The sequence below is a fragment of the Ahaetulla prasina genome, chromosome 8 (assembly GCF_028640845.1).
Source record: "Ahaetulla prasina isolate Xishuangbanna chromosome 8, ASM2864084v1, whole genome shotgun sequence".
Classification (NCBI taxonomy): Eukaryota; Metazoa; Chordata; class Lepidosauria; order Squamata; family Colubridae; genus Ahaetulla; species Ahaetulla prasina.
In genome coordinates, this window is record NC_080546.1 from 9,087,436 (window position 1) to 9,103,451 (window position 16,016).

General features: G+C 48.0%; 1 protein-coding gene across 1 annotated transcript in view; it reads left to right on the forward strand.

Annotated features, from left to right (window-relative positions):
• GC (GC vitamin D binding protein) overlaps positions 1-16,016 on the forward strand; it is a 65,316-nt gene that overhangs the window by 36,877 nt on the left and 12,423 nt on the right. Inside the window, exons 4-7 of the mRNA XM_058193098.1 lie at positions 7,961-8,172; positions 9,310-9,439; positions 13,718-13,920; positions 14,579-14,711. Of these exons, the coding sequence (XP_058049081.1) occupies positions 7,961-8,172; positions 9,310-9,439; positions 13,718-13,920; positions 14,579-14,711 (678 nt within the window). The remainder of the gene's footprint in view (positions 1-7,960; positions 8,173-9,309; positions 9,440-13,717; positions 13,921-14,578; positions 14,712-16,016) is intronic.

A 16,016-nucleotide genomic window follows, 5' to 3' on the forward strand; every position in this document is an offset into this window, starting at 1 on the left:
ATATGTGCTAGTCGTTCCCGACTCTAGGGGGCAGTGCTCATCTCCATTTCAAAGCTGAAGGGCCAGCGCTGTCCGAAGACGTCTTCGTGGTCATGTGGCCGGCATGACTTAAGGCCAAAGGCGCATGGAATGCTGTTACCTTCCCACCAAAGATGGTCCCTATTTTTTCTACTCACAATTTTTACCTGCTTTCAAACTGCTGGGTTGGTAGAAGCTGGGACAAGTAACGTGAGCTCACCCCATTACGCAGCACTCGGGATTCGAACCGCCAAACTGCCGACCTTTCGATCGACAAACTCAGCATCTTAGCCACGTGAGCCACCGCACCCCTCCTAATTTTATGGTACTACTCCAAAAAAAAAAAGTGGTGTTATTAGCTAGTTTTAGAAAATACACTTTTCCCAAAAGGTTTCCACAATTTTGGCTACCACTGTATCATTGAAAACTGTGGTGGAATCTCTAGTTAGAGACGGGATGTGTGTGTAAAGTGAACTTCCGCCGCAAATCCTTCAAACCTTTATCTGGCTCTTTCTAAGAGAATGGAGTCAATCTGGGGAAATTCTCCTAAATAGGTTGACAGCAATAAAGGAGCAATTCTGATCAACTCACAGTGTCGTTCTGGTCCCTTGTGCCTGACAAAAAGCAACTGTTCGGAGCTAGCATGGAAGACAGATTCTGCCTTCGGGCCAGTTTGTGATCTTCCTTAAGATAGCTGGCTGGCTTCAGCGGAAAATGTGACAGGGAATTCAATGAAACTGTGCTGACATAGAGTGTGGAATTGACCTCCTCATCTTCCTCTCCAGAGAAAGTTGGGAGAATAAAGGAGAAAATGTGTAGCTCAGGGTTGAAATGAGGGATCCTTGGTACTCTCTGAGCTTGGTTGTTTTCTTGCTGATGTTTCATTCATTTTTTATTATTATTATTATATTATTATTATTTCATGTGGTAACACGATCATAAAAGGGAATGGCGGGAGAAGGAGGAAGAGGAGGAGGAGGAGGAGGAAGACTGTGGGGCCCTTGGTGTTCTCTGAGCTTGGAATGAGATTTATGGGTGGAGAATGGGTGGAGAATGAATGGGTGGAGAATGGGATTTATGAGTGGAGAATGAGAAAGGGAGGAGGAGGAGGAGGAGGAGGAGGAGGAGGAGGAGGAGGAGGAGGAGGAGGAGGAGGAGGAGGAGGAGGAGAACAGCAACAATGATTGTGGGGTCCTTGGTGCTCTCTGAGCTTGGTTGTTTCCTTGCAAATGTTTCATTACTCAAAGTAGATAATATAAGTAATGCTAGATGGGAGTGGAGTTTGCTCTCAGTTCATCTACGTGCAAACTTCACTCCCTTCTAGCATTGATGATGTTGCCTAGTTGGGTCTTGAAACATCTGCAAGAGAACAACCAAACTCAAAGAGCACCAAGGATGCCTCATAATTGGATGAGAGCGATAACACGCATCCCTTTTGTAATGTATCTTTAAGAATTTTGGAGGGAAATTAGAGCGGGAAATAGCACGTTGCTGATTGGCTGTTGCCTCCGACTGAACTGTATATAAAGAGGGGTTTGTCTGTTGTTCGCTGCTGGGTTCACTATAAACTAAAGAGCTGTTGTCACTCATCTGGTCTCCTGCCTCGTTATTGCCCGAATCTAACACTGGCGACGAAGGTGGGATCTCGAGGCAAAAGAGCGCCAGGAACGAACCCAGCAAAATAAGGGCGGATAGCAACGATGTCCAGCTATACACCGCCAGCGCCATTCGACCCAGCCAAAGAAAAATGGGGGTCATACATGGCTCGTTTCGAGTGTTTCCTCGAAGCAAACGAACTCCAGGGGGTCTCCGACAACAGGAAGAGAGCATACTTCCTAAGCCACTGCGGTTCGGAAGTTTTCGACACCGCAGAGTCGCTTTCGGAGCCAACGCCGGTACAGTCGGTACCGTGGCAAACCCTGCAGACCGCCTTCGGCTCACTACGCACCAACGCCTCAAAATTTGTTCAAAGGTTTGAATTGCGGCAACGGATGCAACGAGAGGCGAATCGATCAGTGTACATGGCAGCGCTGAGAAAAGCCGCTAACCATTGCGAATATCGAGACTTGGAAGACGCATTACTCGACCAACTCATCTGCGGGTCAGAGACATCCGATTACACGGCGGCTGCTGTCCAGAAGCAACCTAACACTGGCCGTCGCCTTGGACGAGGCCAGGGCTCACGAGATGTCCACCCAAGCGGCAGAAACCCTGCAAACACCGATCGCAGGGGACTGGGGCGAAAACAACCCCGGTCCACAATGGGGAAGTCCAGGCCGAGTCGGAAGAGGAGGAGGAAGAGGAAGAAGTCTTCCACACCAGGAGGCCAGGGAAAGAAGACAGGGACGAGTGCGCGAGTTGCGGGGGACAGCACAAGCGACAAGACTGCAAATTTAAGGATGCGACTTGTCGGCGGTGCGAAAGGAAGGGGCACATAGCACAGGCCTGTCGAGCGCCCCAACCTTCCCGCCAAAAATTCAAACCGACCAATCAGAGCGCGGGAACGACGAAGAGGCCCGTGATTGGTCGATTCAAAAAAGGCGCGAAACTTAATCAGACTGCCGTGAGAATAGGCCAAGCAGCCACGCGCCTTGAAAAAAAGATTTTCACTAAAACGCACATTGAAGGGGTGCCGTGCCGAATGGAAGTGGACACCGGTTCATCGATCACGATCATGTCCTGGGACACTCTCGTGAAACGTTTGCCAGCCGTCGCGAAGCGCAAGCTGCAACCACAGAAACTAAGGGTACAAGATTACCAAGGAAATCGCATCCCCGTCCGAGGGGTAACGTCCGTCCAAGTCAAGTATGGACAACACAACAAGACCCTGCCCATCACCGTGGTCGACGGAACCTTGCCGAGCTTGTTGGGACTGGATTGGTTCCGGGCATTGGGCATGGGAGTGACCGGAGTCTTCCGAAACGACGTCAACCTAAAAGACGCACTAATGAAGGAGTTCGGGGACGTCTTCAAAGACTGTTTGGGCAAGTACGAGGGACCCCGATCTCCTTTAACCTTGACCCACAGGTTGCCCCTATCCGTTAAAGGCTAGGAGGGTCCCGTTCGCCTGAAGCCCAAAATTGACCGGGAGCTGGACAAACTAGTAAGCCAGGGAATACTAGTGCCAGTTGACCATGCAAAGTGGAGACACCCATAGTCACCCGATCAAACCGGACGCGTCGGTCCGGATTTGTGCTGACTACAAGGCAAGACTTAATAAAGCGTTGCAGAAGAGTGCCTACCCCGTCCCAGTAGTCCAAAACTTACTGCACTCTTTGGGGCAAGGCCAGGTCTTCGCCAAGCTAGATTTGGCCCAAGCCTATCAGCAGCTACCCCTAGATAGCAACACGGCCAAGCACAAGCGATCAGACGCACAGGGGTGCTTTTAAAGGCACCCGGTTACAGTTTGGGGTTAGTGTGGCTCCAGGGTTATTTCAGAACCTAATGGAGCGGCTATTGCAGGGACTCCCAGGGGTGGTACCATACTTTGATGACGTACTGGTATCCGCCGAAAATCTAGAAGACTTAGGGGTACGGTTGAGAAAAGTTCTGGGCATTTTCCGGTCCGCCGTCTCAAAGTCAAACTGAATAAATGCCAGATAGGGGTAGGATCCGTGGAATTCCTGGGCTATCGGATAGACAAGGAAGGAATCCACCCCACTGAGAGCAAGGTTAGGGCAATCAGGAAGGCCCCAGCTCCCCAAAACAAAACGGAGTTACAGGCGTTCTTAGGTCTGGTCAACTTTTACGCGGTATTTTTGAAAAATAAGGCGACTATAGCCGAACCGCTCCACAAATTACTAACGAAGACAGCTGTGTGGTCTTGGGGAAAGGCGGAAGCTAGGGCATTCGAAGCAGTAAAAAACCTTCTGTCTAGCGATAGTTTACTGATTCAATACAATGGCACGCTGCCATTGGTGTTAGTTTGTGATGCGTCTCCCTACGGGGTGGGGGCTGTGCTCAGCCACAGGTTGCCAAATGGCACAGAAGCCCCTATAGCATTTTACTCCCGAACAATGTCATCGGCTGAAAGAAACTATAGTCAGCTAGATAGAGAAGCCTTGGCCATAGTTTCCGGGGTAAAGAAGTTCCATGAATATGTATTTTGAAATAGTCACAGACCATAGACCCCTACTAGGCCTGTTGGCAGGCGATCGCCCAACGCCCGTGGCACTTTCGCCTAGACTGACCCGATGGACTATCTTTCTGGCTGCGTATTCTACAAATTGTTGCATCGGCCAGGAAAGAAGACCGGGGCGAATGCGCGAGTTGGGGGACAACACAAACGACAAGACTGCAAATTTAAGGATGCGACTTGTCGGCGGTGCGAAAGGAAGGGCACATAGCACAGGCCTGTCGAGCGCCCCAACCTTCCGCCAAAATTCAAACCGACCAATCGGAGCGCAGGAACGACGAAGAGGCCCGTGATTGGTCGATTCAAAAAAGGCGCGAAACTAAATCAGACTGCGGTGAGAATAGGCCAAGCAGCCACGCGCCTTGAAAAAAAGATTTTCACTAAAACACACATAGAAGGGGTGCCGTGCCGAATGGAAGTGGACACCGGTTCATCGATCACGATCATGTCCTGGGACACTCTCGTGAAAAGATTGCCAGCCGTTGCGAAGCGCAAGCTGCAACCACAGAAACTAAGGGTACAAGATTACCAAGGAAATCGCATCCCCGTCCGAGGGGTAACGTCCGTCCAAGTCAAGTATGGACAGCACAACAAGACCCTGCCCATCACCGTGGTCGACGGAACCTTGCCGAGCTTGTTGGGACTGGACTGGTTCCGGGCATTGGGCATGGGAGTGACCGGAGTCTTCCGAAACGACGTCGACCTAAAGGACGCACTAATGAAGGAGTTCGGGGACGTCTTCAAAGACTGTTTGGGCAAGTACGAAGGGACCCCGATCTCCTTTAACCTTGACCCACAGGTTGCCCCTATCCGGTTAAAGGCTAGGAGGGTCCCGTTCGCCCTGAAGCCCAAAATTGACCGGGAGCTGGACAAACTAGTAAGCCAGGGAATACTAGTGCCAGTTGACCATGCAAAGTGGGAGACACCCATAGTCACCCCGATCAAACCGGACGGGTCGGTCCGGATTTGTGCTGACTACAAGGCAACGCTTAATAAAGCGTTGCAGAAGAGTGCCTACCCCGTCCCAGTAGTACAACACTTACTGCACTCTTTGGGGCACGGCCAGGTCTTCGCCAAGCTAGATTTGGCCCAAGCCTATCAGCAGTTACCCGTAGATAGCAACACGGCCGAAGCACAAATGATCAGACGCACAGGGGTGCTTTTAAATGCACCCGGTTACAGTTTGGGGTTAGTGTGGCTCCAGGGTTATTTCAGAACCTAATGGAGCGGCTATTGCAGGGACTCCCCGGGGTGGTACCGTACTTTGATGACGTACTGGTATCCGCCGAAAATCTAGAAGAATTAGGGGTACGGTTGAGAAAAGTTCTGGGCATTTTCCGGTCCGCCGGTCTCAAAGTCAAACTGAATAAATGCCAGATAGGGGTAGGATCCGTGGAATTCCTGGGCTATCGGATAGACAAGGAAGGAATCCACCCCACTGAGAGCAAGGTTAGGGCAATCAGGAAGGCCCCAGCTCCCCAAAACAAAACGGAGTTACAGGCGTTCTTAGGTCTGGTCAACTTTTATGCGGTATTTTTGAAAAATAAGGCGACTATAGCCGAACCGCTCCACAAATTACTAACGAAGACAGCTGTGTGGTCTTGGGGAAAGGCAGAAGCTAGGCATTCAAGCAGTAAAAACCTTCTGTCTAGCGATAGTTTACTGATTCAATACAATGGCACGCTGCCATTGGTGTTAGTTTGTGATGCATCTCCCTACGGGTGGGGCTGTGCTCAGCCACAGGTTGCCAAATGGCACAGAAGCCCCTATAGCATTTTACTCCCGAACGATGTCATCGGCTGAAAGAAACTATAGTCAGCTAGATAGAGAAGCCTTGGCCATAGTTTCCGGGGTAAAGAAGTTTCATGAATATGTATTTGGCCGTGATTTCGAAATAGTCACAGACCATAGGCCTCTACTCGGCCTGTTGGCAGGCGACCGCCAAACGCCCGTGGCACTTTCGCCTAGACTGACCCGATGGACTATCTTTCTGGCTGCGTACTCTTACAAATTGTTGCATCGGCCAGGAAAGGAATTGGGGCATGCAGACGCTTTGAGCAGATGCCCACTACCAGAGACTATCGAAGACCCCACTCCGGGCACACCCGTACTGCTTATTGACTCTTTGGACTCGGGTCCAGTCACTTCCAAGGAGGTGGCTCGGGCCTCTTACAAGGACATTACAATAAGAACTGTAATGGGTTGGGTGCAAAGAGGATGGCCCGCTGCGCCGGGCGAACGGTTTAAGGAATATGTAAAGAAACGCGGGGAGTTGTCGGCTCAAGGAGGGTGTCTGCTCTGGGGGGATAGAGTGGTGATTCCGGAGAAATTGCGGGGTAAAGTTTTGGGACTCCTGCACGAGGGCCACCCGGGGATAGTGAGAATGAAGGGCTTAGCAAGAAGCTATGTGTGGTGGCCTTTGATGGACACGGAGATTAGTGACAGGGTAGGAAAATGCCAAGCCTGCCAGGAATCCAGACCACTACCAGCAACGGCCCCAATTCGGGATTGGGAGAGACCCCAGGGCCCATGGTCTAGGATACACATCGATTTTGCCGGCCCTTTCCATGGGCAAACATTCCTAGTGGTAGTCGATGCCTATTCCAAATGGTTGGAAATTATCCTTATGAAATCCATGACAGCCGAGGCGGTAATACCAGTCCTGCGGCGCCTATTTGTAACCCACGGGTTACCAGACACCCTAGTCTCCGACAACGGCCCTCAATTCACAGCGACCCTATTTGAAGGGTACCTGGCAGAAGAGGGCATCCGGCATGTCCTCTCGGCGCCGTTCCACCCTGCGTCGAACGGCCTTGCAGAACGTTCGTCGCGCAAAGAAGCATTGTCCAGAATCAGGCCAGGCGATTGGCAATTAAAATTGACACCTTCCTAGCAGTGCAACACAGAACCCCTGTGTAGCAACTGGCCGCAGCCCAGCAGAACTACTGATGGGCAGGAAGCTTAGGTGCCCATTAGACCGGTTAAACCCAAACTACACCCCAGACGGGTACAAAGGGACAAACGGTAAAACAAGAGAAATGACAGTGGAAGTCCAGTATGGGCACACAATTACGGAGAAGGCCCAAATTGGGTAAAGGGACAATCCTTGAAACAACCGGACCCAAATCATCGGGTAGAGATAGAGGATGGCCGGGTTTGGAAGCGCCACATAGATCAATTAAGAAAAGAACAATCACAAGTCCAGAAACAGGCCCTGACTATCCAATGTTTGAATCCACAGCTGACTCAAACCCGGGCAAACGCGGACTTATCTGAGTTCGATGAGGTCCAGCGACACCAACCGGTCCCTCCTGAAGAGAGCAGGACGATTCTGCAATAATCCAGGGCCGGATGGCCTGGAGGAGGAGCTGAGAGGAACAAACAGTCCCTCCGGCCAGCTCGACTCACTCCCAGAGAATGAATTGCGCAGGTCCGAAAGAGTTAGGAGACGCCCAGTCTACTTGCGTGACTACGTAGAGAAATAAGATGTTAATTTCATGTAAATAGGGGTAAAATGTTTTCTGGGAGGGAAGGAGTGTAATGTATCTTTAAGAATTTTGGAGGGAAATTAGAGCGGGAAATAGCACGTTGCTGATTGGCTGTTGCCCCCGACTGAACTGTATATAAAGAGAGGTTTGTCTGTTGCTCGCTGCTGGGTTCACTATAAACTAAAGAGCTGTTGTCACTCATCTGGTCTCCTGCCTCGTTATTGCCCGAATCTAACACCTTTCTTTCTCTCTCTCTCTGCCCCCCACCTCTTCCATCTCTTCCTTTCCCACCAACCCTCACCCTCACCCTCCACCGAAGTCTACTGCTTTCTCTGAAAAATCCTGTCGCCCAGATGCTCCTTTCCCAAGACACCCGGGGATAGCTGGCTGCTGCACCGAACAAGGCCTGGCTCGAAAACTCTGCCTGGCGGCCCTGAAACACCCCCCTAAGGAGTTCCCGACCTACGTGGAGCCCCCCAACGAGGAAATATGCGACGTCTTCAAGCGGGACCCTCAGGGATTTGAAGAGAGGTGAGGTACAGAAAGCCTCAAGCATTTTCATTGTGGGCTGAATGTCTGCACATGTTTCAAGAGGCAACTGGACTTTCTTGGGTTTTCCTTGAAGACGTCTCGCTTCTTCCCCAAGAAGCTTCTTCCGTTCTGATTGAATGGTGGAGAATGGAAGGATTGACACTCCTTGCAGTCCCTCCTAGTACTCTTTCTGAGAGTTGTTGAGGCCAATTGGAGGTTTATCTATGTCCTTAAGGTCAGCTTCCATTCTCCACCATTCAGTTGAATATTTCTCCTTTAGGGCAGAGGTCTCCAACCTTGGCAACTTTTAAGACTTGTGGACTTCAACTCCCAGAATTCCTGAGGCTGAGGAACTCTGGGAGTTGAAGTCCACAAGTCTTAAAGTTGCCAATACAGATTGGAGACCCCTGTATTATAGAATAGGAGGCCAACACAGGGAAAAGGAATCAGTGGAAAATCAGACAACCTTAAACCAGCTATGAACCTGGTCCAGATAACATACTAAGCCAGGGGTCCCCAACCTTGGCAACTTTAAGGCTGGTGGACTTCAACTCCCAGAGTTCCTCAGCCAGCTTTGCTTCAACTTCAACTCTGGGAGTTGAAGTCCACAAGTCTTAAAAGAGCCAAGTTTGCAGACCCCTGACCTAGGTGAATGACTTTTTGGGTTAGAGGCCAGGCCAACCGGAACAATCATTTTGGGGAAGGGAAAATTCTATTTTGGCAGATCAAATTCTCAGCTACGCTCAAAGGTCTGTCAGAATTCAAGAATTACTTGCTTTTCTTTTCTCAGTATCGATTTCCAATTTCTTGCCTAGCAGCCTAAATGTCGTATCAATTCAACAGCCACAACAAGTGAAGAGAATTACAAATAGCTACCACGGCGCTCTACTGCAGGGATGCCCAACCATCTTAGCAACGTTAAGCCCTGTGGACTTCAATTCCCAGAATTCCCCAGCCAGCACTGGGGAATTCCGAGAATTGCATTCTGGGAGTTGAAGTCTAACAGATCTTTAAGTTGCCAAGGTTGGAGACCTCTATTCTACAGCATCAAAAATGCTTTTTGACATTTTTGAATGGGCTAATTCAACTCTCGGTTGGCTAAATTCTCATTTTTTTTCTTCCTTCTCTTCCTTCTAGCTACTTAATAAAATTCACCCAGCAGACTCCAAGCCTGTCCTTTGAGAATGCCATAAGCCTCGCTGAAGAAGCATCTGAAATTCTTTCCAAGTGCTGCGCTAGTTTGGAAGAAAATTGTTTCCAGAATGAGGTGAGCGGTCAGGAAAGGCAGGCCAACCACCTTAGATCTTATTTCTACAATTTGTAAGATTAGAAATCAGTGGTGGGATTCAAATAATTTCACAACCGGTTCTCGTGGCCATGGTGGCAGGCAGCACTCAGCATCCTGCAACCCCCTGGAAGCAAAAATGGGCCTTAGGTGGGTGCCCCGCATCCCCCATACCCGGTGGCGGGATTCAAATAATTTAACAATTGGTTCTCTGTCCTAATGACCAGCTGGGTAGGCGTGGCTTGGTGGTCATGTGACTGTGTGGGTGTGGCCAACTCAATGTCACTCACGTCGATGGACACCTTAGCTGTTACAATGTAATAAGGGTTAACCGGAGAGGCAGTTTCTGTAAGCAGGGCAATAAAAATTAGGCTAGAAACACCACCAGAATGTTTTCCTTCCTGCCTGCCTTACAGGATTAGCCCTGTCAAGTAGAAAAAAAAACACAAAATAAGATTTCTTCCAACAACCTGTTCTTCCGAATAGGTGCGAATTGGCTGAATCCCACCACTGCCCATACCCCGGGTTGGGCGTAGGAGGCCTCCCCGCACTTACCTCGGAGCCTAAATGGGGTACATGGGGACTCCTGGAAGGGGCGGGGCAAGGAGGGGCGGGCTAGCCAGCAATTTAACTACCGGTTAGCCTGAACCGGCTGAATCCCACTACTGGACTAGATGATGCAGCTCTTGCTGGACTTGACTTCCAGCAGGGCAGCGATGAAGAGGAGGAGTAATTATGGGGACAGGAGAATTCACTAACCATATCTGAAGTTGTCCTTCCTTCGAATGACTACTTCAGCTTCAACCACAACAATACACGAGCAAACAATAGATTTAAGCTTAATGTGAACCGCTCCAATCTTGATTGTAGAAAATATGACTTCAGTAACAGAGTTGTTAATGCCTGGAATGCACTACCTGACTCTGTGGTCTCTTCCCAAATTCCGCAAAACTTTAACCAAAGACTATCTACTATTGACCTCACCCCATTCCTAAGAGGTCTGTAAGGGGCGTGCATAAGAGCACCTACGTGCCTACCGTCCCTGTCCTAAAGTTCCCTTTGGTTGTATTCAATTTGTGTGGTTATTTCATGCTTATACTTATATATATTGTTGTGTTTGACAAAATAAATAAAAATATAAATAAATAAATAAATAAATAAAATTTAAAAAAAAGTTATTATAATGTCAGATCTTCTCTAAGTTCTAACTTATAATGAGGACCCAGATTGTTGGGGGCAATAAGTTGACTTTGTATATAAATATACAAATAGAATGAAGACTATTGCTAACATAGTGTAAGCCGCCCTGAGTCTTCGGAGAAGGGCGGGATATAAATGCAAATAAAAATTAAAATTAAAATTAAATTAAATCAAGGCCTGGCCATCATGTGCGGTTCTCTTGCTACACCCTAAGCTATCGACAGTCCTCGACGTACGACCACGACTCAGCCCAAAGTTTCCGTGCCTAAGGGATACAGTTGTTAAGTGAGTTTTGCCCCATTTTATCACCTTGTTGCCAGAGTTCTTAAGTGAATCACTGCGGTTGTTAAGTTAGAAACACGGTCATTAAATGAATCTGTCTTCCCCCTTGACTTTGCTGGTCAGAAGGTCACAAAAGGGGATCACATGACCCCGGGACACCGTAACCATCATAAATACATGCCAGTTGCTAAGCATCTGAATGTTGATCATATGAGATCATGAAGATCCTGCAATCGTGTACATGGTTTTATGTATGTTTTTTATGTGGTTGTACATAATGTCCATAGAGATTCTCAATCATCCAGGTCATGGTTGTCCCAAAGGTGCTTTTTCAGGAGGCAGCTGAACTTTCTGGGTTTTTTTTTTCCTTTGAAGATATTTCCCTTCTCATCCAAGAAGCTTCTTCAACTCCGACTGGATAGTGGGGAATGGAAGGATTGATATTCCTTGCAGACAGCTGGTCATTTGCATCCTTTTAGAGGGTCATCGCTTCAAATGCAAATGATCAGCTTGTTGTGTCTCGTCCGATCTCACCTCAGCCGGGGTCTTCTTATCTGCTTCCGAACACAGAGGAATGTCCTAGTATGCCTCCCGGCCCCAACCCTGGCTCCATGCCCAGACAGGCTGAAGAGGAGGAAATACCTCCAGCCCCCAGCTCTGGCTCCATGCCCAGGCAAACGGAGCAACTAGACCCCTCCCCCTCTTCCACAGCATGTGAGCCTGAGGAAGGTCAATTACCAACAGCTGCCGACTGGAGTGACCCTCGCGTCAGAAGATTTGATAGGCGGAGGCAACAGAAGGAAGGGAGGGGCAGGCCTGGATAAGTGCTGAGTCATGGAGCCACACTCCATGGCCTATATAAAGGACCTGCTTTCTGGCATTCTCTGAGTCAGGCAAAGTCTAAACATATCTTGCTGAAGTCACTTTCTGGTCTCCTGCCTGCCCTGAGGGCTTTGCTAGGACTTTGGCAGAGCTGCAGAGGCATGCCTGATTCGGATTTCCCTGACCCAGCCATCAGCGGAGGAGTGGGACACGACACAGCTGTCTGCGAAGAATATAAATCAGATACAGATTAACAGAGCTGGAAGGGACCTTATAGGTCATCTAGTCCAACCCCGCTCAAGCAGGAGACCCTATGCCATTTCTGACAAATGGCAGGCCAATCTTTTCTTGAAAGTCTCAGGTGATGAAGCTCCCACAACTTCCGAAGGCAACTTCTGTTCCATCGGTTGATTGTTCTCACTGTGCTTCCATTCCCCGCTATCCTGTCAGAGCTGAAGAAGCATCTGAAATTCTTTCCAAGTGCTGCGCTAGTTTGGAAGAAAATTGTTTCCAGAATGAGGTGAGCGGTCAGGAAAGGCAGGCCAACCACCTTAGATCTTATTTCTACAATTTGTAAGATTAGAAATCAGTGGTGGGATTCAAATAATTTCACAACCGGTTCTCGTGGCCATGGTGGCAGGCAGCACTCAGCATCCTGCAACCCCCTGGAAGCAAAAATGGGCCTTAGGTGGGTGCCCCGCATCCCCATACCCGGTGGCGGGATTCAAATAATTTAACAATTGGTTCTCTGTCCTAATGACCAGCTGGGTAGGCGTGGCTTGGTGGTCATGTGACTGTGTGGGTGTGGCCAACTCAATGTCACTCACGTCGATGGACACCTTAGCTGTTACAATGTAATAAGGGTTAACCGGAGAGGCAGTTTCTGTAAGCAGGGCAATAAAAATTAGGCTAGAAACACCACCAGAATGTTTTCCTTCCTGCCTGCCTTACAGGATTAGCCCTGTCAAGTAGAAAAAAAAACACAAAATAAGATTTCTTCCAACAACCTGTTCTTCCGAATAGGTGCGAATTGGCTGAATCCCACCACTGCCCATACCCCGGGTTGGGCGTAGGAGGCCTCCCCGCACTTACCTCGGAGCCTAAATGGGGTACATGGGGACTCCTGGAAGGGGCGGGGCAAGGAGGGGCGGGCTAGCCAGCAATTTAACTACCGGTTAGCCTGAACCGGCTGAATCCCACTACTGGACTAGATGATGCAGCTCTTGCTGGACTTGACTTCCAGCAGGGCAGCGATGAAGAGGAGGAGTAATTATGGGGACAGGAGAATTCACTAACCATATCTGAAGTTGTCCTTCCTTCGAATGACTACTTCAGCTTCAACCACAACAATACACGAGCAAACAATAGATTTAAGCTTAATGTGAACCGCTCCAATCTTGATTGTAGAAAATATGACTTCAGTAACAGAGTTGTTAATGCCTGAATGCACTACCTGACTCTGTGGTCTCTTCCCAAATACCGCAAAACTTTAACCAAAGACTATCTACTATTGACCTCACCCCATTCCTAAGAGGTCTGTAAGGGGCGTGCATAAGAGCACCTACGTGCCTACCGTCCCTGTCCTAAAGTTCCCTTTGGTTGTATTCAATTTGTGTGGTTATTTCATGCTTATACTTATATATATTGTTGTGTTTGACAAAATAAATAAAAATATAAATAAATAAATAAATAAATAAAATTTAAAAAAAAGTTATTATAATGTCAGTCACTAAAAAAAAAAAATGGCTATAAGTCAAGGACTACCTGAATTGGAATCTTCTTACTTCCCAACAGAAATTTTGGGCTCTATTGTGGTCGTAAGTTGAGAGCAACCTGTATTTTTATTTAAAAAAAAATAAATCAAAAGGAAACAGTGGACGCCCTTTCCAAGGGATCCATGTTGTCAGTCCAGTTGTGTTGGTTGTGTTGCAAAGACAATCTTCTCCTGTCTTCCAGCTCAAACTTCACATCGCCCACATCTGCAATACGGCCTGTGGCGGGAACGAAAGACTCAGAACCTGTTGCAGATCTAAAGACGACCTGGGAAAATACTTGTGCATTTACTCGCTCCCGTGGGATAAGCATTCCCAAGCCCCTCAGGCCCCCAGTTCGGTTGACGAAGGCGCCTGCCGAGAAGATGGCGAAGTAGACATATATCGGTAAGAGGATTTGGAACCATTTTTCTCCTTCTTGTAGGGGCAGGATTTGCATGCAGTGCTTTCCGACCATTTCGTAGGGATTTGTGGAAGAAGGTCACTCGCTCTAGAACTCGGGAATGTCTTTATTTTTTTAGGTTTATACCCCTCCTTCCCTGATTCACTTAACAACTGTGGCAGGAAAGGTTGAAAAGGGAGGCAAATTTCACTTAACCACCGTCTCACTTAGCAACATACATTTTGGGCTCTAAGGTGGTCATAGGTTGAGGACCACCTGTATTAGAATTGTACGCCGTTCATCTCTCCTAGAGAGGTTGTGTTATTGTTTTTTATTGTTTTATTTTATTTGCATTTAGATCCCGCCCTTCTCCGAAGACTCAGAGGGGCTTACAATGTGTTAAGCAATAGTCTTCATCCATTTGTATATTATATACAGAGTCCACTTGTATTGCCCCCCCCAACAATCTGGGTCCTCATTTTACCTACCAAGTCAACCTTGGGCCTGGTGGGACTAGAACCTGCAGTAATTGCAAGTAGCTGATGTTAATAACAGACTGTCTTACCAGTCTGAGCCACCAGAGGGCCTTGTTGAAGTTGTCCAGGCTGCAATTGGACACTAAAGTTCCACTTTTCTGCCATACTTTTTTTCTCCCTTTTGCAGTTATATTTACGACATGGCCCGGATATACACCCGTGCGCCAGAAGCTCTTCTCATTACCTTGTATTCTGCCAGCCAAGCTGCCACCACTGACTGCTGTAGCCTACCAGACCCCAAAGCATGTTTCGCCGAGAAGGTAAAAGTTCAGAATCTCCTGAAATGAAGTCAGGCACAAACGATCAGGTCCCTTTGTGAAGGTGCAAATAATCTGATTTATTGCTATCCAGCCTAGTCCCTGGAATCTTCTCAACTATTGATCAGCACCTGCTTGGAGTTAGATAAAGGTCAAGGGAACTCAAGGGAGATTGTATTTAGTTTGCTTGTGCCTATGTAGGAATTCTAGGCTGATCCCTCTTTTAACTCCAACCCAGGTTCTGCCATTCCTTCTACTGATGTAGATGTAGCTGTAGCTGGAACTGTAGAGACAGAGAGGGAGGGAGGGAGAAATAGAGACAATGGAGAGAGATAGAGATAGAGAGGGAGGGAGAGGGAGAGGGAGATTGAGAGATAGATAGAGATAGAGATAGAGATAGAGAGGTAGAGAGGTAGAGAGGTAGACAGAGAGTGGAAGATGGAGAGAGAGAGAGAGAGAGAGAGAGAGAGATGTAGGTAGGTATCTAGGTAGATGATAGATAGATACCATGTTTCCCTGAAAATAAGACCCTGTTTTATATTTTTTTGAACCCCAAAATAAGCACTTGGCCTTATTTTGGGGGATGTCTTATTATTTTGGGTCGTGTGGAGCAAGACGGGGTTCCTCTTGCCATCTTTCCTGATTTCCAGCTCTGTCTCCCTAACCAGAGGAAATGGTGGGGACTGACTCCGCGTGCGGTTAAGTATTTTTGGGGAGGGCTTATTTTCAGAGGCGGCTTATGCGCCCAAAAGCCCAATTGGGCTTATTATCAGGGGATGTCTTATTTTAGGGGAAACAGGATAGATAGATAGATAGATAGATAGATAGATAGATAGATAGATAGATAGATAGATAGATAGATAGATAGACAGACAGACAGACAGACAGACAGACAGACAGACAGACAGACAGACAGACAGACAGATGAGAGGACTAGGGAGATTATTTATTTATTTATTTATTTAATCAAATTTGTATACCGTCCTATCTCCCGAGGGACTCAGGGCGGTTCACAGGCCAATAAAAACATATAAATATAGATTAAGATCACAATTAAAAAACTTATTCTAAAGCCAAATTAATTAAAATGATATAAATACTAAAACCAATTAAAATCAATATAAATTTAAAACCTAGTCCAGTCCTGTGCAAATGAATAAATATGTTTTAAGCTCGCGGCGGAAGGTTCGGAGGTCCGGAAGTTGACGAAGTCCTGGGGGGAGTTCGTTCCAGAGGGTGGGAGCCCCCACAGAGAAGGCCCTTCCCCTGGGTGTCGCCAGACGACACTGCCTAGCTGACGGCACCCTG